The following is a 24,462-nucleotide window of genomic DNA, read 5'->3' as shown; positions in this document are numbered from 1 at the left end:
TGAATGAGGAAGGCCTACCTCACTGGCTCCCCACACACCAGAGACCAGTGGTATGGTCAGGACAATGACAGGATAGCTGGCAAAGTGTGAAGCCATGCCCCCAAAATGCCTGTAACTGCTGGTAAACCTTGGGGGTGGGGAATTGTCAGCTATGAAAGCTGTCGTTGATTTTAATAGTTTATAAATCTCTTAGATGTTGACAAGTATTTAAGAAATATTAAAATTGAAGTAAAGTTTTTTTTTAGTTTTTGAAATAAACTCATAAAATCACAAATAATTAAAAACAGTAAATTCTAGTATGATTATTTTTAAAAAGTGATTTACATTCCGTTTTGCTTCCTAATCCATGGACTAATCTAAAAAACTGCATTTGATTCTTCCAAATACTAACTACCATGTTTTTTTTCCCAGCACATTCTGTTTATCAATATGCTTCCTGTGATTTGTTTAATTATTTTGCATGAAGAATAATTAAGCTCGGCTTCCAGTATTATTTCCCTTTCATCTGTCTCTATTTTCATGCTGAATTCAAATGATATTTTTCACTTATGAGCAGCTAGAGAGTTGATGCATTTAACCATAAGGGATATTACAGCTGATCTTGAGCTTGCCCTCATCTGATGTCCACACATATACACTTTCTATAAGGGGGACCTGGTAGTGAGAATTTTATCAGTTTTTCTTTCTCTCTCCCTTCTCACTTTGTTGCATCCCATTCGGCTGAGATAAGGTAACTTGTCACAGGCAGCACTTTATTAATTTGATATTTCATGGCCCTCATGATTTGGAACCTAATCACTGACCCATCCAGCCATTAGCAGATTCTTTTTAGTGCTATATTTAATTTTCCTCTCTCTCTTCTGCACTTGATGCCTCCCCACAGCCTTGAAGCTAAAATAAAAACATTCAATAGAGTGTAAGATTATTGCTGCACATCTCATTTCAGCGATGCTGCTTGTTGGTACATATGTAACCTGTTCCACCGAGATTGAGTGCTTATCTGCAATTCATGATAAAAAGGAAAATATGCCTCATCAATTCTTATATTTATTGTACTGTATCAACAAGCTTCATTTTTTTCAAGGTCTTACTGAACAACTATTGGAAGATATCTATTTTTCTCAATAGAAATATTAAAACATTGCAACGTATCTGAAAAATTGTTTAGGACTAAAGAATTGTCAAGTTATCCATATTGTTTCACAACAGTTTCTTTAAATGATCTAATTATTTTTAGGAAAATTAACACAAATTGTGTTTGGACACTGGGATGTTGTCACATGCTTGGCCAGATCGGAATCATATATTGGTGGTGATTGTTACATTGTATCAGGTTCTCGTGACGCCACACTTCTGCTATGGTATTGGAGTGGCCGACATCACATCATTGGAGACAACCCTAACAATAGTAAGTAGCCTTTGGAAGGTAAAAGTATCACCTGGTGTTTTGCTTTGTAAAAAGTTGAGTGCGGCAAATTGGGCAATACTTATTTGTCAAACCTTCCAGAACCAAAATAAGAACTACATGTGGTATAGGAAGTTTAAATGTCAGGACTAATAATTAGCTGTTTCAGTCATTAGAAATGTTTTCAGTAGTGTTGGAGCATTAATTAAGATTTGTAGTTTTGCTGTGAGTCTTCCAATCTGTGAAATGGGGTTTGTTGAAGATCATAATTGGGATAATGGGAGTAATATATTTTATTTAATGCAACTCCTGTCTATAAAAGGCAAACTAAAAATAAAGGAAAAGATTTGTTTTGTTTTTAAAATTGCTTTACCTCATTAACAATTTATGAAAGGTTAACTAGATTGCCTAACATCTGTAAAATGTCAGTGATGTATTAGAGATCTCTAATTGTAATGATTTGCTTCTCTTTATAATACTATAATATTTAGAAATAAAAAGGAGAATTGCTACCTATGATATTTTAGTTTACATCCATAATTGAATATTATAAATGGTCTAAAAGGTTTTTTTTCAAAACATTCAACTAGATAACTGGCTCCTTTATTCCAAACAAAGGTGTAAATATACACTTTAAGTGTTGGACAATCAAATAAGCTTGTGTTTGTTAATATGATTTCCAACAGCTTCGAGATCAGCAAGACAAACTGTCAGAGTTGAGTATTGTAATGCAATACTTTAAAGCCTAACCTGTTTATTTATTTAGTACCTGTATATGTATTCAGCAGTGTGACAATTTCAGTTTAATATCCTTACTTTTAAATCAAACCAGTTTCCCTGTGAAAATGAATGCAGATCTCATCACAGTAACTGAGGCAGTAAATCTTTATCGTTTATTTGAAGGGATGCATGTTAACTTTCCAACCTGGTAGATAACCAAAGGGGGCTGTTACTATAGAAAGAGGGTCTTCCTCACACTTTTACCTCCCCAGTTTGATTGACTACAATATGTGATAAAAGGAGATGATGCTTCATTCTGAATATATATTTCCAAATCAGACTTAAATTATGTTACCAGGACCAAATCTGCCCAGTTCATGGTCAAAGCTGCCAGGAAGAAGAACCAGAGTGAGAAGAGGCCTAACAAGGACTTTTGTTATCACCCTGGAGTTAAAATTGAATCCAGTTTCCAACCAGGATATTTTCTTCCACTGGTTTCATAAAATGTTACTAAATATTTGTTATTTAACTATTCTCCAAGCAAACAGTGGCACCAATTGAATAATTTAAAGTAAAATGCTGAAATAATACTTTAATGTATATAAAGAGAGGGTAATCCTCTCGGCAATTGAAGAAATGTTTGCATGTTGCAACATAAGAGTCTGTGCACAATGTACAAGTAGTTCCCAATTCAGCTAAAACTTTAGATTTATCAAGATGTGAAAATAACTTGTTTGAATTCTGCAGTATGTAGTCACTGAGTGTAACATTTATAATTTTTCAAGGTGAAGCTGTGATAGATCTGTAGGAAGATGGAAGACAGATGCATTAATCTGATTCAGAATAATTCACAACAGTAAAAAAAACTAATTTAAAAGTGATAAAAATTAATTTACACTCTCTAATTGAAGCTGCTGGCCGCTGCTGAAGAGCTGCAAGACTCCGACATGTTATGTTGGAACAGGAGCTGATTGAATCTTTTATTGTCAGGCAGGTGTGCTGCACTTGGCCAAGAATCCTCCAGAGCATTTCTTTGCAATATATTACATTCAGCCTTTGACTGCTATTCTCTTGAAGGGATCAATTCAATTCACACTTTGTCCCAAGAGCCTGAAGGTCCATTGATTAGAGAGATTTCATCTGACATTTCTCATTAGACACCTCCAAAGAGCATGCATCCGTGCATTTTTGTTTTTGTTGCAGGGTGGGACAGTAGAGGAGGAGATGGGGGGTGGATGGGAAGGTTGTGATCTAGAATAAAGTTGTGTCTATTATGCAACTAGTGTTAAATATAGTTCATAAGGCACTTACTGGTTCTTTTTAAGCATTCTTGTTTAAAAGTTTGTTGTTTTGTTTCCTTTTTATCCCACTTTTAGTTTCTAGTTTCTGCCCTTTCAGTCAATGGGGTACAGTAGTATTATAGTGAAGAAGTTACCAGACCACAACCCAGAAACCTGGACTAATTATCCAGAGGTGCGAGTTCACAGCTCAGCAGTAGAATTAAATTCAACTAATAAACAGGAATTTAAGAGGAAAAAGTAGTCATTTACAACAATAAGTCATGTTGTTTCTGTGGTCTATTAATATTGACTTAAAATGTAAGAGCATAAGAAACAGCAGTAGGAGTTGGTCATTCAGTGTCTGCTCCACCATTCAAAAGATCAGGAAAATAGCACTGAGGTGAAGAAATGCCATGATCTTATTAAATGGCAAAGCAGCAGAAGTTCCTGCTCCTGACTTCTTCCTGCTTATATTTAGGGAAAACATAGACAAGAAAACCTCCTCCTGAGAACTCTGTCCATTCTCCCTCAGCTGATGAAGCAGTGCTCCTCCAAGCACTGCTTGAGATGAAATGGAAGCTGAGACATTAATTCTCAAAGGCTGCAACACCATTGGGTCTAGAACAGTGGTAGACTAGTAGGATTGCCTCTTCTATGCTGGAAAGAAAATGCACCAATTACTTCGCAAAGTTCTGTGTGTAGTTAGTGCTGGATTCTCCTTGGTATTACACACAAGTTTTCTGACAGGTTTGCCAGTGCACCAAGCAAAACTATAGATTCACTCTGCCTGATGGTATCTGGAAGAGACAATGAAACATAGTCACCTCTTGTTGAAAAGACATCAGAAACTATTAGGAATATTAGATTAGATGACAACTGCAAGATATTGCAAATATTTCCTGCTTCAACTTGTGCACTGATTGATATCATAATGTGTCTACTATGCATAGTTCTAGAGGGCGTTACTTGCATACACTAAAGTCATCACAGTATATTGCCCAGCATGTCTTGCACCAAAAGTGTATGCTCGCAGCACTGTAGATGCCATTTTACCAGTTATCATCTGATTGATTGAAATAAGTTATCTTCTTTGATGGTATTCTATGTAGTTTCATTATGTTTTCCCATATTATTTTAGGATCACAGAGAACCAGTTGTTTTCCATCTGTGTTTGCTGTTGTTTATTGATTTCTGTTAGTTTTAATATTTCAGCACACATAATGATGTGCATGCTAATTTAGCTGTGCCTCAGATTCATCTTGATTTTCATGGCTCCAGTTTTCCCAATGATTCAAAAACCTGTAAATACATTTATGAATAACCACACCAGAGTAGGCTTTTTAATATCAAAGATGGAAATATAATCATAAGCCTGCATCATATATGATCAATTTTAAGGGGTCAGAACTAACTGTGAAATTTCAGTAGTCCCTTGCTGAAATGCTGTCATTTACACTGCACCCTCCCCTTAAGTGTCAAGTAGTTTGGGACCCATATGTGAGTGAGGAAGCGCCAAATTTGTTGGCTGACCTCCGCTGATGTTTTCCTGGCTGTACTCCAAATCCTGAGAGAGTGCAGACTTCCTCCAAGTCCTGAGCAATTGCAGTGGGGAATTCCCTGATGAGCCTGCATCAGGGTAAACCAGGTGCAGGAATAATGAGCTCATTCATTTGATTGGAGGGAATAGCTGCAAGGAAGAAGGGTATATGGGTAGGTAATGAACTAAATCTGCCTGAATATTTTTCATTGTTTGAAAGTGTTTAAGTTTAGTTTTTCCCCAATATTTAATTTTTCCAATTGTTTATGAACATTGCCAAAGGTTAAGGACATTCAGAAGCATTCAGTTCCTTTAATAACTGGCAAAACCTGAGGTGCATCTTTGCTGACAGCCAATGTCTTTTTCAGCCGCTTCACTGTGGGCAGCTGGAAGCTAGTTCTGGCCAAATGTGTACCAATATTTCTGGAATTTACACATCCCCTCCCCCCACCCCAACCAATGTCCACCCAGAAAATCTTGGGAAGTCAGATAAAATTCAAAACTCCCTGAGCAGCAATTAATTTATTGTCTACAAAGAATTGATGAAGCTTTTTGCTCAAATGTTTCTTAAAGGCAACTACATTGTGCAGCACTACTACTGTTCTAAATGGGATAGATTTAAATCTGATCTAGCACTCAAACTTGGGTTTCCATGAAATGCTGAGGACCATCAGCAGTAGCAGAGGTGTATTCCACCTCAATCTGTAACCTCTTACAGACACCTCAGAATATCTATAACTTTTACCATGGTAATCAAGCCAGAAAATCAACCATGATTCAATGAAGAATGCAGGAGGGCGTGCTCGGTTATGCCAAGTTGCGAAGCTGCATTACAGAGCCAAGTACATGCTGAACAGCAAAAACAGCACACAAGAGACAGAGCTATTACAAATTCCACAACCACCAGATCAGATCATGTTTCATCATCATAATTCTTCCTGATCTAGTCATGAACAGCTAATGGCAACAAAAGGCTCCAAGAACATTCACATCCACAATGGGACCAACAAGTGACCGCTAAAGACAAAGCTGAAGCATTTGCAACTATGTTCAGCTAGAAGTGCCATATGGATGATCCAACTTTGATTCCTCGCAAGATTACCATCAGTGAAAGTCAATTTGATTCACTGCACATGAAATCAAGAAAGGACTTGGAACAATGGATGCAGCAATGGAAAGGGAACAAGCCATCATGCCAACTGAATAATAGTGCTCCAGAACCAGCTGCACTTCAAACCAAGTTTTTACAGTACAATTACAACACTGAAATCTATCCAACAAAATGAAACATTTCCCAGCTATATCCTGTCCACAAAAAGCAGGACAAATCAAATATGGATAATAACCACCCAATCACTCTTCTTTCGGGGGTTAACAATGTGATGGAAGATATCATTGACCTCACTAACAAATAACAATCCCTCACCAATAATGTGCCCATTGATGCCCAATTTGGGGTTCTCCAGGTTCACTGGCTCCAGACCTCATCACAGTCTTGGTCCAAATGTGGAACAATCAACCGAATTTTAGACATGACATGAGAGTGACAGCCTTTGATGTCAAGGCAGCATTTGACTGAGTGTGGTATCAAGAAGCCCAGATAAAACTAAAGGCAATGGGCATCAAGGAGAAATTAGTTTGGTGTTTGGAGTCATATGTATACAAGGGTTGTGGTTGATGGAAGTCAATCATCCCACATTGAACATCATTGCAAGAGTTAAAAGCAGTGTCCTTTATTCAGCCATCTTCATCTCCTTCATCGATGAACTTCCTTCCATCATTAGGTCAGAAATGAGGATGTCCACTGGTTATTACACAAAATTCAGTTCCATTTACACGTCCTCAGAAAGAGAGCTTAAACAAAAAATACTCAGCAGATCAGGCAGCCACTGTGAGAAATGAACGGAGTTGGTGTCTCAAGTCAATAATATCCACAGAAAAACAAATATCCTATGACTGCATCTAGCAAAATCTGGATAACATTCAGATTTAGACTGATAATTGTGCCAGTTGAATGGTAATTGAACACTGTGCCAACCAACTGTTGAGCAATGGTTGTCTCCAACAAAAGGGAGTCTGATTCCTACTGTTGACATTTAATATCGTTACCACAGCGGTCCCCCACCATCAACATACCAGACATCACCATTTGCCAACAACTTAACTCAACATAAATACCATGCCTGCAAGAGTAGGTCAGGCAGTGGATATCATTACATACTTAATTATTAGGTTGCAGAAGGAGGCCATTCAACCCATTGACTCCATGCCATTTCACAGCAAAGCATTCCCATGGATCCCTATCCTCCTATTTCTTTGTACTCCTGCAACATATTCTCCGTCACATGACCATCAGCTCCCATTTGACTCCTTTGCCACTTATCTACACTAAGGGTAATTTGCAGTATCCAGTTAACCTACCAGCACATCTTTGGGATGCAGAGCATCAGACAGAATCCTCCACAGGTGAGGGAAGAACATGCAAACACCATACAGACAGCACCAAAGCTCAGTATCAAACCCTGGTCCTTGGAGTGTGGTATGTGCCTCACATTCTGGTGCCCCAAAGCCTTTCCAATATTCACAAGTACATGTGAGGATCACCTTTCACTTGCCTGAACAAGTGCAGCTCTAATAAAACTGAAGGAACTTAGCAGCATCCAAGGCAAAACAGCCTGATGATTGGCATTAGAGCCATTATTCTAGATGTTAATTTCTTCCACCAGTGCTGCTCCATGATTACAGTGTTTTCCATCTACAAAATGCACAGCAGCTACTCACCTACATTCCTTCAACAACACTTCCCAAATTTGCAACCTTTATCCCAAAGGATAAGGGCAGCAGGCTCACTAAACATCATAAGCAGTTTGCTTACCATCCTGACTGGGTCTTAATCCTGGAATCCCCTACTCAACTTTGTGGGAGCACCTTCACCAGAAGGACTGTAATGGTTCAAATCAATGGTCATCAAGTATAATTAGGAACAGACAATAGATCCTAACCTTGTCACTGATGCTCACGTTCTGAAAAATTCGATCTTAGAAAAAAGAATTGCTAGGACCTGTGTTGTTTGTGATAAATATGAATGATTTGGACAAAAATGTAGATGGGGTAATTAGTAAGTTTGCAGATAATACAATAATAGTGAAGAAGGTTGTTGAAAGTACACAGCTGTATATTGATCAGTTGGAGATATGGGCAGAGAAATGGCAAATGGAATTTAATTCAAGTGTAAGTTGTTGCATGTTGGGAGATCAAGTAAATGGCAGGACCCTTAGGAGCATTAACGTACAGAGGGATCATGGGGTGCAAGTCCATAGCTCCCCAAAAGTGAAAACACAAGTAGATAGGGTGATAAATAAAGCATACGGGATACTTGCCTTCATTGGTCAGGGTGTTGAGTATAAAAATCACGAAGTCATGTTGCAGCTGTATAAAACTTTGGTTCAGGCACATTTGGAATATTATGTGCAGTTCTGATCGCTGCCTTATAGGAAGAGCTTAGAGGCTTTGAAGAGGGTGTGAAGAGGTTCACCAGGATGTTGCCTGGATTAGAGAGTATTAGCTATAAGGAGAGGTTGGACAAACTTGGATAGTTTTCTCTGGAGCGTCAGAGGCTAAGGGGCGACTTGATAGATGTACTGTATATAAAATTATGAGAAGCAGAGCCAGGGTAGGTAGTTTATGTAACACGTAGGGTGGTTGCTGCCTGGAACATGCTACCAGGCAGTGAGAGGGTGGAAGCAGACATGATAGTGACATTTAAAAGGCATTTAGACAGGCACATGAATGTTGCAGGAAATGGAGGGATATGAATCATGTGCTGGCAGATAGGATTGGTTTAATATGACATCATGTTTGGCACATACATCAGCTGAAGGGCCTGTTCCTGTGTTGTACTGTTCTGTAGCAATATAATTATGATATTTTGTTTTTTGGTGCAGAGATGAGAATTTTTCACATTAGTCTACTCATCATCATGTATGAAAGTCTCCTGGTAAAAAGATAGTGTGTATCAAATGTGTATCATCTGTTTATACTAGATGACCAGATGATACACATTTGAACAGAATGTGACAGAATCATTGTATTGTACTGAAGAAGATTCAAATTAAAATGGTCTATGGTATCTGTTAGAAATGATTACTCTGATTCCAGATCAATTGTTACAGGTTGTAACCCTTTAAGTGGTGTGTTACCACAATGCTTCAAACAGTGGAAAAAGAAATTAATTCATATCACTTTAAAACAAGTTGGTTCTGTAGCTTAAGAGGTAGAAATTCACTCTTAGTCACTTGTGCTAAAGGTGCCACATAGCTGCAGCTGTACTCTACTTGTAAAGATTGGTTCTATTTATGAATAAATTTATTGATCAATTTTAACACAGCTATTTTAAATCAAAAGCTGAAATATATAATGTGCAGCATATTCTTGTTGTACAATATGTTTAATTGTTACTTTCAGGTGATTACCCTGCTCCCAGAGCTGTATTGACTGGTCATGACCATGAAGTAGTTTCTGTATCTGTGTGCGCTGAACTGGGACTTGTCATCAGTGGAGCCAAAGGTGAGTAGGCATGCCACTACAAAAATACTACTACTTTTTGTTATTTTTATGAATCTCTGTTTTCCCTTGAGCATAGTTGAATTCCAAGGTGTAACTCATCTGTAGAAATGACTAACTTCAGTCCTATCGGCAGGTGTCGGAAGTTTTTCTGAACTTGCCCATGTTCTTTTTCAGAAGGCCCATGCCTGGTGCATACAATTACAGGAGATCTTCTGAGAGCCTTGGAGGGCCCAGAAAACTGTGTCTACCCACGACTTATTTCTGTATCCAGTGAAGGTCACTGTATCATCTACTATGAAAGAGGAAGATTCTGTAATTTTAGCATCAATGGCAAATTGTTAGGGCAGATGGAGACCAATGACCTCAACAGAGTAAGTGGCATTGGAAGCAGCAAAATATTACATTTCCATCTTTTTACAGGTTACTTCCCTGTTGATTCTTCATACATCTCTCTTTATTTAAAAGACACTTCTTGTAAGAGTGTTATTAAAATGATGAAGTTTCCTCTTTAATTATCAATCTGGGAACTTTGCGGTGCCAATTATTGCCAGTGTACACTGTGCTGTACATGAGCTTAATATGAATTTGTCTGAATTTTTGGCATTACAGCTTTCATTAGTAACATACCCACATGTAACACAGATCTTCCAGTCTCTTAAGATTATTTTTCTGGCTTTGCTGAACATGGAAGAAAATTAGTCACAAACTGAATAAATAAATGATTTATAATCACCAAGAAAATATTATTGGCTTGGACTTTGCTAAATTTTACGCAAACAAGTGCTTGAGTGAGTACAGAGGTCCTTGTTTTGCTTGCTGAGCTCTTCCATGCTCTGCTTCACAATGCATGGAATACAACTATGGAAAAAGAGCTTGTTGGAATTCCCCAGCATCTTACACTGGGGAATCTGATTTCTGGTTCTAGGCCAGGTTGGATCTGGTGCAGGATCCACAAGCCTTTTTATTTGAATGGCAATTATACAAACGCAAAGAAGGAAATTAAGTTACATTTGTTTTAAATTATAATGTGCTTGCTTTAATGTCTTTAATTTAAAACTGTTTTCAAACATGTTGTTGATTTGTTCAGAAATAGTTTTGTAATCTTTAAACATTTTATTAGTTTATTTTAATATTCATTTATTATTTAAAGTCAGAAACAAACAGAAGCATTAAAAAGCATTGACAGCTTTCGGAGACAATAAAACTGTGGATGGATTTGCCATCTGTCAAGGATTTCCAGAGTTTTGTGGACAGGATTTCTTCTGGCCTGCTTACAGGTCCCAATTACACCATTTGTGACTAATGTTTCACATAGGATTTTCACTGCCTGGCTCCAGGATGATTTTGGCCAGGAAGATTGGCCATATGGATCTGGACATTGAGCATACAGTACAGGCAACAAAATCCAGGATATTGTAATAAGGTGCTTAGTTTGTGGAATAAAATAAGTGGCTGTGAATCATACTATATTTTTTTTCTAAACAATTAGCAATGAAGTTAAGGAAATCTGGATTTGGCATTCGGTGATCTTATACTGTCTTGCATTATTTATGATTGCCATTCAGAAAATGAATAATAAACAACGTGGCTTACCCAGTTATTCCAGATCTTGAGATTAATTACTGAACCCAAATGGGACTGGTTGAAGCCAAAAACAAAAATGTGAGAACTTTTTTTCAATTTCACTTGTTTGAAGTCAAGAGGGACGGGAGTGTAGTTTGCAGCTTTACATAATGTAGCAGGCTACTTTCATCTCAAGTTTGCACCGCTGGGATCCAAATCGCACCCTTCACCCATCCCAGAAGACAGAAAAAAATTGTAACTGCCTCAATATGAAGCTGACTATGTCCATTTGGTCCCCTCAAAATCAAGCTTTGGCCACTCTATTCTGGTTTCACAATATAATCATCCCTCTCTGTTAGTGCCAGATAAAGTGCCCCTTCATAAGAGTCTAAATGATATTTTTCTTAAACTATTAATGGTTTAAAATATTTTTTAATTCCTTACAGCTTGCTTTTCTTTTTCTGTAGGCCTTACTTCTCAGCAGTGATGGACAGAACCTGGTAACAGGGGGTGATAATGGTGTTGTAGAAGTGTGGCAAGCCTGTGACTTCAAACAACTATATATTTACCCAGGTTGTGATGCTGGCATTAGGGCTATGGACCTCTCTCATGATCAAAGGTAATGGAAACCATTAAATAAGTATGCAAAATAATATTTTTCATTCATATTTTTCATTCATATGTCATTATTCTTTAAAAAAATTCCAAAGGTTGTTGAAAGTACTGTGAACAGTTTTAGGTGTCCCATAAAAGGTAAGATATGACAACAACAGATAACATTGATTCAGTGGTATGTTACCAATGAGAAAGACTTGTCATTCTACAAAGACATTCAAGGAGTTAGGCTAATATAGAAAGAGATAAAAGAGATTTTAATTACAGTACAACCTTGATACAACACAGGTTATGCCATAGTTTTAGATATACCAAGGATAATTTCATGACCCCCAAGACAAAATTTAGGTAATCATTCTCTTAACTGATAATGCGAATGTCTTAGCAGATGGTAAAGTTGTCCCTTGTTATTTATATATAGGTTACTCTATATTTCCAAAAATCACAGGTTACCTAATAGGTCAAGGAATAGAGTGGTTTTATTGATTCATAAGAAATGAAAGGTAACTGTAACTACCACAAAATAATAATAAAAACAAACATATAACCCATAACAGATACCTCCACAATGGATTGGCCGATATCAGCATAAGCCATGAGCAGCAGTGGTCTTTTTTCCACAGTTGTTGACACTTTCTTAAGCTAATCAAGGAGTTAAACCAAGACTAGCATGAAGGATCCTCCTTGAACAGCTCACAGAAGTTGTCTGACTGGTTTAAATACCTTTTTCAAGAAGATGGCAAATGCTCCCTGTCCACCATTATCCTAATTAACTCAGGTAGTTAATGAACTGATAACAAATGAATAAGTGCCTCAATCAACTCCTCACTGATTAGGAAATGTAGTTGTGAACCTTCTTCATCTCCATGGAATTTATTTTTACTTGATTGTCTTACCTATCTGCAGGTATTCACAACAGCCCCTTTTCTGCTTCCTAGCCCGCATAGTGTTCGTAACACATCTCCGCAGAAGAGTGTACTTTGAACGCATTGTTGCTTTTACTGTGCAGAAAAAAAATTGTTGAAGCTTTCAAGTTAAAAAAATTCTCCCAACATCCTTTCCTTATATGCTTTCTGCCCTGATCACAATACCTTGAATGTTATTGTTATATTATGTAATGAATAGTGACCCTCACCTTTTTCAGCTAAATGTTGATTCAAGTCAATTTTGTGCACTTAATAATCTTTCAAGCAGAACTAGAAGTTTGTTTAAACAACATCCATCAACACTTCCCAATGCACTATGCTAGTGATCTCCGCGAACATTGGATATCTGGTATAGGATGGAGACCAAGGAAGATTAAATGACAGAAAGGGCGTTGGCTCTATCAGAGGGAGGGTGATGAAAGCTTGTTTGTCGAAATACCCTATCCATCCAGCATTTTCTATTTTATTTTCAGCTACATTGGAACCCTATCCATTATGGAGAGAAACATTAGTGAGGGACAAATATAATTTGTAATTAATTCACATTTTTTGAGTTGGTTTAGTTTATTTAAATATTCTAAATGATTTTAAGGGTTTTTTTAAATTGAACTACAATGCTTATTTTTTCAAATTTTGATTTTATGGTTTTAATAGTTTGAATATGTTTAAATAATTTTTGAATGCTATTATATGTTTATGAGTCATTCAGAAACATTGAGCTGAAACATTCTCACTGCCAGCCAATAGATCTATAGAAAAGGGCTGGTCAGCGGCAGTGCATTTGGCAATGTGATCTAGACTGCCACACCTGCAAATTGTATTTGCAACTGATCTCTCGCTCCACCTCTGGACTCCCCATTGAGTCCAAGGCTTCTATAACCGGCTGAGCTTGAGGGGCTAGATACATCATATCTAAACCTTCAGCCTTATTGCTTGCCATTGCTGGAGCATCCAGTGCTCCCTTATTCATTTGAATGGGTTCACAAGCCTTCATCTAGAAAATAAGTTTTGCATTCATTCTTCTTTATTTCACAAATCATTTTTAATTAACAGTTCTAAGTAAATGTAATACTTTTTTGCAAGGCTTTCATTCTTCATTCATGGATAATGTATATATCACTAGCAATACCGACATTTATTTTCTATTACTAATTGTTCCTGATGTCACGAACCAGCAACAAAAGAAACACACTGAGCATGATTCAGTGTTAACAACTATTTTATTAATCACTACTTATGATAATACGTAAAATAAAAGTAAAAATGTTAGTATGTTAGAATTCAAAAATGTTAAACCTCGAACGTTAACCCCAAAACTAAACTCTTTGTGTGTGTGTGTGACAAAGTCCCAAACTCCAAGTTCCGGAATGGTTCTTAAAGTTCAGTTCCGCAAGCCATAAGGTGAAACATGAGCAAGGGCTTCTTCAACAACCACCGTTGTCTGAAGATAAGACGTAGACGTAGAGAAACATAGAGAGAGTAAATACGAACTCCAAATGTTCCACGATGGAACCCAAACGACACTCCAGTGTTTACTCGGTAGTGACTTCCTCACCCCGAAAAGCATCCAAATCGTGGTCGTCCACACACAAATACCTGTTTCCTTCTACAGGTCAGCAACAAAGTGAACTCCACCGGATTACTTCCAACTTCCATACATGGATTTCTGTGGCAAACACAGTTATTGTTTCTCATCCATCGATAGAGAACACTAGCAGGCTGGTGTCTCTCTCCCTTCTCTCTCTCTCTCTCTCTCTCCTTCTTCTAACTTCTTCAACAACGTCATTACGTCCTTTATCTTCTATTGACGTAAGCACGCCCCACACACACAAACACACACACTCTCTATCTTAAAGGGACTTTCACTGAGTCCGTAACACTGAACTGAGGAGGCAGTTAAGAGTCAACCACATTGAGCGAGTCTGGAGTCATATCTGGGCTAGGCTGGGTAGGGATGACAGATTTCCTTTTCTACAGGATATTGGTGATGGATTTTTACAAGAGTCCGGTAATTTCATCTACTCTTTAAAATACTGAATATCTTGATTGGTCATTAAAAGAATAAACAAACAGCAACAATGACATAAACAGAAAATGCTGAAAGCAGTCAGCAAGTTAAGCAGCATCTGAGGAGAGAAAGAGAGTCAAATGTTTTGGGTGAAGGGCCCCTTCATCAAAGAGGAGAATGGAAAGAACAGAAGGAAAGTCTGTGATAGGATGCAGACCAAATTTGTCAAGGTAGCATTGCTTTAAAAATCAGCAGTTGGTGACAGGAAAGGAAAAGATAAACAAATTTAAACAAAAAGATACAGCCACCTCCATGGAAACAGAGAGGAAGGGCAAAGAGATTACCTGAAATTCATTCTTAAATCCTGATGATATATACATATGAAAGACAAGGTGCTATATAACTGCTCTGCCTGGGACTGTAAGTAACCGCAGAGAGTTCTGGACACAGCTCAGCACATCATGGAAACCTGCTTCCCGTCCATGGACTCTGTCTATATTTCTCACTTCCTTGGTAAAGCAGCCAGCATAATCAAAGACCCCAACCATCCTGGAAGTTCTCTCTTCTCCCCCTCCCCCCCCCCATTGGGCAGAAGATACAAAAGCCTGAAAGCATGTACCACCAGGCTCAAGGACTATTGAACGGCTCCCTAGTATGACAAGATGGACTCTTGACCTCATAATCTACCTCATTATGACCTTGCACCTTATTGTCTATTTGCACTGCACTTTCTCTGTAGCTATGACACTTTATTCTGCATTCTGTTTTTTTTAACCTTGTACTATCTCAATGCACTGTGTAATGAATTGATCTGTATGAATGGTATGCAAGACAAGTTATTCACTGTACATCGGTACAAGTGACAATAATAAACCTAAACCCAAGTTAACATGGGGTCTGGTTGGTGCAATTTATGGGGTCAAAGAGCTCAGAGTGGGATGGAGAATTAGTGTGACAGGAGGTTGGAAGCTCAGAGCTGGTCTTGCAGATAGAATGGAAATGTTCTCCAAAGTAGTCACTCAATCTTCATTTGGTTTCTACAACAGAGAAAAGATCACATTGTGAACACTGGCTATCATGCATTAAACTGAGCAAAGTGCAAATGAATTGCTACTTCACTAGGGAGGAATGGTTGGGTCCCTGGATGATGGGACAGAAACAGATAAAAAGACAGGTGTTGCAGCTCCTATTGTTGCCATGAATGGCAGTGGTTAGAGGAGGTGGAAGGCCAGGGAGTTACAGAGGGAACAAAATTCTGAATAGAGAGGGGAGGAGAAAAGTTGTGCAGAACTTCAGCCATGTATTGAGAAATACTTTCCAGAAAACATTTAAATAGCTTCAGTTATTAAAAAGCTGTCTTGAGTGGCTTGGGTCCTCCCTCAAATGCTTGATTATGACAGAATTTTACAGGTATTACATTAAAGTAACAAAGACCATATATTGTGAACAAAGCTATTTTTAACCTTTGGTCAAAACTGAAGTAGTCGACTATGTTATATTGTAAGACAAAAATAGTACCATACCCTTCCTACCCCTTGCCAGATGTGGCACACACAAGAGCTAAAATCAAAATTATTCCAAGCATGAGAGCAAATCCATTTGAAAATTCCAATTTGAATGTGTGATTTACCTTTTATTTCTGTTTATAAAGCCAGAATCATTTCTATAACTTGATACCGTTGAATTCAACAATGAGAATGTATCACAAATGTTATCTCCTTAACTACTTATCTAATTAGTCAAGGCAGGATTAGAAATTATAGTAAAACTCCAACAACTATTCTGCACACTTGGGACTTTAGTGATGTTAGATTAATGTATTTTCCAGACTATTGGATGTAATAAATTTTCCAGTGAACTGGATAAGTTTAAAGGAAGTGCAAAAACAGGGCCCTGTTCGATTTAAAGGGAGCATGGGAACCAGGAGTGCAGCAAATATCACCTGGTGAGCCATATGCTGAACCATCAAGAGCTCTGAATAGTCATATGGAAGATAATCAGAGTTGTATTGTAGTATGTACAATACCAAAAGAAAGCTTTGTGTGGTTTAAAATTGCTTTAATGTGGAGTAAGCAATGTTTGCATATATGTCATTGCATCAATTGCTAACATTGCCTGCTTGTATTTGGGCAAGATTCATGTCTGCTGTGTAGCCAAATGACATCATAGGTAGTGCAGGCCCAGAATTTGTCATCTGCGTGTCATTCAACTGAAAAAATGATTGTTGCTATTATCTCACCAAAGAACCATCTTTTACTAATGCTTAATGTTTAAAAACATTGACTTTAAAGGCCTAAATCAATATTGACACCACCCATGAGCCGTGCAAAAAATGTTATTCTTTACTGTACATAGCCTTCACTTTTAGGCCTAACACCTACTGAACCTTGAATTAATCTCGAGGCTGAATATCTTCATGGCAAGCAGCTCTTCCCATTTACAAACCTTACAGATGTTCATCAAATAGCCCACTAGAGAAACCTTGCTGTCACATACGTTAACAGATGTTTTGGACTGGAATAATACATTGTACTAGGGCACTCAGTACCCTATCATAAGGGCACTTAAAATCTCTCTTGAATTAATAGGATACTACGTGTAAATGGTTAGCATTTCATTTGATGAAGACGTACACCCAGCATCCCTGTGGTCTCATTTAATTGCAGCCAGATAAAATTGGAGCAGGAGTGGGCCACTTGGCCCCTCAAGCTGTCTCTGCCATTCTATGTTGGCGCCGGAAGCATGACGACACTTGTGGGCTGGCCCCAGGACACTCTACGCAAAGATGCATTTCACTGTGTGTTTGGATGTACATGTGACTAATAAAGATATCTTATATAATCCTGGCTGATTAGCCCATGGCTTCATCTCCCTTTCTCTGCAAATTCCCTTATGTGGAGGGAACTTCTCTGTCCTCTTCTTTAAACTTCTCTAATGATCTAGCCTCCACAGCCCTCTGGTGTAGAGAATTCCAGAGATGCTCCAACCTCAGAAATTCCTCAGTTTTAAATGACCACCCCATAATCTTGTAACTATGGCTCTTCATTCAAGATTCTCCCAAATCTCCAACTATGCAATCTATTTAGCATATCAATCTATACAGTTACAAAGCTAACGTCATAGTTAACCACACTCTCAGGTCTACTGTTTCCTTGAAGCCTCTGAAAAAGTACAGTATTAGAGCTGTACAATGGTGTGTTACATATTGATATATCTATCCTTCTGTGATTCTGCAAACAACAATGACAGACATTTTTCAATCAGCAAAGCATGAGTAATGGCATGACCTTCCAATGTTTGGCATCTGTCAACATAATTGCTAATTTGAGATCCTCCTCACATTTTTAAAGGCAACTTAATTACTAGCCACTGGTTCTGCACATGGTATCGGACTCATCATGGCATCAGTCTTGTGTAGAATTCCTAAGAATACACTGCCTATTTGCAATGGGGTCTTTCGCCTCGAAATGGAGGAATTTTTGAGGGATACTTATAAAGGTATTTAAGATCAAGATGGGTATAAACAAAATAAATGGAAAGAATCTGTTACCATTTGCAGAAGGGTAAAGAGCTAGGGAATATAGAATGAAAGTGTTTAGCAAAAGAACCAAAACTATTATGAAGATTTTTATAAACACATAAGAGTGGTTGGGATCTGGAATGCACTGCCAGGGTCAGTAGTTGAAGAAAATTCAATTCTAGTTTTCAGAAGAGAGCTGGATAAGCTTCATATTTCCCAATGACATAGAAGGAAACTATTCAACCCATAAGTCTGTGTTAGCTCTCAGAGCAATCCCTTCAGTCCCATCTCTCACCTCTGACCGCTTCACTCTCACGTCCATCACTCTACCCAAATTTTTCTACCACCCAATGTAATTTACAGTATCCAATTAGCCCTCCAACCAACCAGCATGTCTTTCGGATGTGGGAAGCAACCGGTGCACCTAAAGGAAACCCACACAGTCATAGGGAGAGTGTGCAAACGCCACACAGACAGCACTGGAGGACAGGATCGAATCCAGGTCACTGGAGCTCTGAGAGAGCAGCACTGCCTTCTCTACTATTGTATCTGACAGGAAACTGTTGGCAAAGCTATGCAAAGAGGGCAGTGAAGTGGAATTACCTGAACTTATATAGAGCCATGTGATGGACTGAGTGACCTTCTTCCATGCTGCAACTGTTTTGTCATTCTATCATAAGTTACTATTACGGGCCTTCAAACCACCTGCAGAAAGCTGCTATCATTGCTAATATTATCTTGTTGCTGGTAATGTTGATAGCTCTCTGATGCCAGACTCTACAAGTTAATCCAGGTACCTTCATGTGGCCCTGTGACATGGCACCCTTGACTGCCCTCGCATGGTTAGGCTAACTGTTCTCTTAATGATCACTGATGGTTATCCAAGGAGTGGCTAAGCATCACACAAAAAATGGTGTCTGTGCCCTTATAGCAAAGACAATAGGGTGCACATTGCATTCACTTACATGGGCATTCATCTTATGCATTGAAATGACAGCTGCATAAACATTTGACATATTCAGCTAACCTAGCTTGGATCCATTTATGCAGCTTATGCTGAGTGATGCAATGTAATTTGACTGCAAACTCTGCTCGTGCTTTTTCTACTGCAGTTCCTTACCTAATCATAGAGACATATATTTATACAGTACGAAAACGGCATCCTTCCTATAACTGGGTGACCAGAACTGCGCACAGTACTCCAAGTCTGGTCTTACCAATGACTTGTACAGTTGTAACATGACGTCTCAACTCCTGTACTCATGACCAATAAAGGCAAGCGTGCCAAACGCCTTGGTTACGTAAGATGAGGAACTGAGGTTGAAAAAGCATCAGAAGGGTCTGCACTCAGCACAAGCTGCACAAGTGGAACAAGAACAACAACAACAACTTGAATTGATCAAAATATTTGGTTGCAAAGGAAATCTGTTGAATCAATGAATAAAAATCTCCCCACCACTAGTTCCTCAGTTTTGATGATTTTTCATTTAGACTTGAAAACACCACTACAACGATATACTTCTTCAGCTGTCCTTGCTGCTGGAAGGCTGGCCCCATTTTTGACTGAGATACTGATGTCCTTTCTGGATGCTTATGATTAGCTTATCCCCTTGATGGCTGGCTTCAGACTGCAAGGTACCAACTGATGTGCTTGCAGTCTGGACAAACAGGCTTGATTATGCTGGTGAGGGCAGTGCTTGAGATCATGTAACTACATGAGAAATCTTAATATCCTGAGGGAGGAAGGAGTCTCAGCTCTCACAATCCCAACAGGACTCTCATGGATGGATGGATGCCCAGAATGTACAACCGTAGTCTCCTGAATCCTGCCATTGTCCGCAAGTAGATCTTAGAAGATAGATGTCTGTTCCCTGATAAAAGCACCAATGTCTTTCAGAACAGTTAGCTGCCAAACCTGGGAATCAGCCTGCTGATAGTTAAGGGTTCACAGAGGTCCAGAAGATTTTATGGAAATTTGCCTTAATTGAGGCAGAAACCTGCTCCCTCAGTTATCATGTTTCTTCGGCATTGTCATTACCTGGCAGGGGTGAGCACATTATTTCCAAGTTAGAAATGTTCTCTTAGTTTTATGCTGGCTCCATGGTTATGGCTATGGTTTATGGTTCTGGGGAAGTCCTGAAAAATATATACATGTTAGGTGGCTGTGCTTGAATGTTGTCCTGCAAATATTGTAGATAACACCAAGCGTTACCAAGCATGCTTCAGCTGCAATGAACCTGCTTTCACTGTACTGAGCCTTTCATCTTTGTTACAGTTATTAAGTTCTGAGTACTGAAAAGCAAAAAGCTGCAAATGATAGAACTTGATTTAAAAAAAGACTGCCAGATATACTCAACAGTTTAGGCAGCATCTTTAGAGAGAGAAGCAGAGTTAATATTTCAGATTGATGATCCTTCATCTGAACAGTGATGTGTGAGTTCTGATAGATCATCGACCTGAAAGGTTGACTATTTTTCCACAGATTCTGACTGAACTGCTGGGAATTTCCTGTATTATATTTTTATTTTTGATTTCTGGATATATTTGAAGGTACCATTTGTTACTTGTATCAGAGAGATGAGCTCATGCTGAAGCCAATGAGCTGAGATTGGTCGACATGACTGAACATGTTTGAGAGAGCCATGTATTTTCAGTGTAGGCTGGAATTAGCTGAGCCTATCCAACATTATGAATATGTGCAAGATTTCAAACTTTGGCCATATGTCTATGATGCACTCATCATAAGAGTTCACAAAATAAAGGAGTCTTTCTCTCAGTGAGTCCTTAACTATTAACAGGCAAGGGCTGGACATTTAAGACCTGTTTAACAATTTGATTGAATGTTGTAACCCACAAAACATGTGATAATTATAAACTATGGAATGGTAGTAAAACGTGTATGACCTTTAACACATTCATTGTGGACATTCAACATAAGCTTTTGAAGGGAGAGAGAATAAGGGGAATGACCTCTTTTAGCCTAACTTTAGTTGTAGGAAAATTGTCAGAATCTATAATGATAAATGTTACAACAGGACAATTAGTAAAGAAAAATTGGATTAAATTTATGAAAGAGAAATCATGTTTGACTGACCCATTGGAATTCAGTGAGAAGGTGACCGGCAGAAAAGATGTGAAAGAACCAGTGTATGTGATGCATTTAGATTTTCAGGAGTCATAGAGTTATACAGCATGGAAACAGAGCCTTTGGCCCAACTTGTCCATGCCGAATACGGTGCCTACCTGAGCTGGTCTAATTTGCTTGTGTTTGGCCCATATCTCTCTAATCCTTTCCAAGAGCAGGCTTGAAGGACCAGATGGCCAACTCCTGGCTGCTAATTATGTTTTGTGTTCATTCCATATCCAAACACAACTGTCTTTATACTGTACACAAAAATAACTAGGCGCAAGAAACACTCGGTGATATAACTAAATAAACAAAATTATTTTCCTCAATAAAAGAAATATAATGAAACATTTTCATAAATCTAAAAATGTTGCAGATATAGCATTTAACATTTATTAATCAATATAAACCTGATTGAATAATGATCATCTTAAAGTTATACATATTTTTTTCTTCATCATCAATGGACACTTTTTAGTTTTTAAGTGTTTGGCTCTTTGTTCAGCTTCAGAGGTGTGTACAAGTATGTCTTTTTGTGCATATGTGTTTGGCAGGGATGGGGGCACAGATGGGGGTAGTGGTATCTGGAACCAGACATTCACTGAGCTATCGGGAGAGCTTGTGCCTTTCCATGAATAGATTGTGTCATACAGTAAAAAAAATTACATTTTGTAATAATTTACTGAAATAAAACAAATGTAATTGTGATATTTGATTTAAAAGTATTTCAAATTTACATTGTAAATACCATGTGCTATCTGAAAGAATGTTTTTAGCAAGTCTGAATAAATTATACAAAGTGATAGACAAATATTTCATTTTGATTAAAACATCTTTGTATTTCTGTTTCAGGACACTGATAACAGGCATGGCTTCTGGCAGTATCGTAGCTTTTAACATAGATTTCAACCGGTGGCACTATGAACATCAGAACAGATACTAATCACATGTTAAGGGAGGGTGAAGAGTGATTGGCAGTTCCAGCTGAGAGCACAAGTGCTACAGTCAACGGCCCAGGTATAGGTGTTGGAATGTAATGCCCTGTTTTGCCCTGTTATACATTCCATTACATCTAGCAATAGTTGTGCATTATATTCTTCTCATGTGAAAGCAATCACAATAATTTTGTTTTCTTCCTATCACTGAGCACCAGCTTTATCAAAGAAATACCACATTAATTTATAAATCATTGATACAAGACAGATGATTAACAGTACATTGAGTAATTAATATTTCTAACTAATTTTATTTACAAAAATGTTTTAGGGACAAGTTTCTGAACATGTCCAGTTGTTCATATAATTCATGCTAAGAGAAGGCCATTTAAAAAGAAAAACTGCATCCTTCTTTTCAATTTGTATCCAGTCTACAAAAGAATACTTTTCATAAGTATTACTTTAATACCTTTGATAGAAATAAAATACCCAAGGCAGATGCTTCTCAACCAGTTTGCAGTTCCATTGCACACAAGCTGTGGAGCCAGCATTCCAGTCATAAGGCAAAACTAATAGATCTTGATAGAAAAAGTACTGGATATTTATAAGCACCAGGAACAAAATCACCTTGGCTAATAATTTTACAGTGTGGCAATGAGATCCCCATTCTGTACTGTGCTGTCAATTTACAAACACAGTTTGAATTCTGTATCCTGGTAACATTTATCTTCATGAGGTGAATATTGTGAGACCTTGGCTCTCTAGCTTAAAACTACATTTTCAGCTTTCCTAGTAAGCACGAAAATAAATGTACCATACATTTGTTTCCAGAGCAAAAATTTTGCCGTAGTAAAGATATTTCTGGCATATAATTCTAATTAAATACATACACACGGGGATTAAAAATCACCTCATGTTTTCTTTTCTTTTGTATAATTGGTGACTGTTTCGTCAAAAGTCATAGATGTACATACTATGTTGTAGGGCTAAGAGGCATGTAACAGGAATGTAGTTTTCTTGGAAATTACACTCATGCAGTTTATTTAAGAAAAAAATTGGATTCTTTGTATTGGCACTTTGCACCAGAAACATCATTATTTATTGCTGTGATTATTGATTTGTCATCCACACTGTAATAGTAAATTTTAGCACTGAACTCTTTACTTGCTGTTTGTATTTAAACAATTAAAACCATGGAGAAAGTCTGACTGCGTAACTATTAAGTTGTACATCTCGTGTGAGCAATATTATGAGTTTTTAGTCTAGAATTGGGGGAGGGAAACAAGCATCTGGAAACCAATTTCATTTCATCTGGAAATCACAGTGAAATATTTTGGATATAAGAAATCCTTGAGCTATTGTAACGCTGTTTTATGGCAAAGATGTAAGATATGCCAGATGTGTGTCAATTGGAAATTAAAATTGAAGAAAATAAAATATGCAAAGCACTAATTTATTTTGTTCATTCTTTTATCAAGATAGCATCCTGTGAAGCATCTGTGAATCTTGTCACATGTAGCAAAATGAAAATATGTTTTCATTTAATTGAAAAATGTTTTTCTAATTAATGTAGCCACTTGTTCACTCTTTCCAAAGTAAATTGCAAAATTCCTAATTCAAATAGAGTTCTTGCTGATTGTTTTCTTTTTTTTCCCCCAAATTGCAACCTTTTCAAATCAGTATTAGTTTCACTGATAAACAGAGCATTTGAATCAATGTACAATTATCATATTTTTTGAAGTTTCTAAACACTTTACACATTATCTAAACGAAAGAATTTTTCATTTTGTACATGTCACAAGATGCTGGAGTAAAATAGCAAGATATAGTCCTTTTAAAATCTTTACTTGCTGTAAACTCAGAGCTATTTGCTCTTGTTCCAAGAATAATTGCTTCATTACCTTCTATTGGATATATGTTTATTTGCAATCAGTTTGGATCCACAACTCTTAGATTTTTGATATTACCATCTTAAAGTAAATAATTTCCCACTTGACAGTTCTGTGAAAGACATAACACTATCCAACAGAAATACAACAGTGGCACCAAGTAGATCCAGGTCACAGGCATTGCCAAAATAAGAGAACAACCACATTGCGGACTTCTGAGTAGCTCAGATGACTTACCAAGAACCCACAGAATGTGAAAAGGGTTTTTTTGTTTAAAGAAAGAACTACTAAGACAAGAAAGTGTAATATGGTGTCAAAAACAAACAGTTAAAGCTTGTTATGTCAACTTTAAATGTGGCTTACCAGATTCA

General features: G+C 37.7%; 1 protein-coding gene across 1 annotated transcript in view; it reads left to right on the top strand.

Annotated features, from left to right (window-relative positions):
• Nucleotides 1-23,654, top strand: part of nbeaa (neurobeachin a) — a 560,854-nt gene extending 537,200 nt beyond the window's left edge. The window contains exons 54-58 of the mRNA XM_052025565.1: nucleotides 1,238-1,408; nucleotides 9,407-9,508; nucleotides 9,683-9,879; nucleotides 11,539-11,690; nucleotides 22,120-23,654. Coding sequence (XP_051881525.1) covers nucleotides 1,238-1,408; nucleotides 9,407-9,508; nucleotides 9,683-9,879; nucleotides 11,539-11,690; nucleotides 22,120-22,210 — 713 coding nt within the window. The 3' untranslated portion in view covers nucleotides 22,211-23,654. The remainder of the gene's footprint in view (nucleotides 1-1,237; nucleotides 1,409-9,406; nucleotides 9,509-9,682; nucleotides 9,880-11,538; nucleotides 11,691-22,119) is intronic.
• Nucleotides 23,655-24,462: the final 808 nt, after the last annotated feature.

This window comes from Pristis pectinata, chromosome 11, assembly GCF_009764475.1.
Source record: "Pristis pectinata isolate sPriPec2 chromosome 11, sPriPec2.1.pri, whole genome shotgun sequence".
NCBI classification, from domain to species: Eukaryota; Metazoa; Chordata; class Chondrichthyes; order Rhinopristiformes; family Pristidae; genus Pristis; species Pristis pectinata.
The sequence above is the reverse complement of the archived record's forward strand: the minus strand, read 5'-3'. Positions and strand labels throughout refer to the sequence as shown.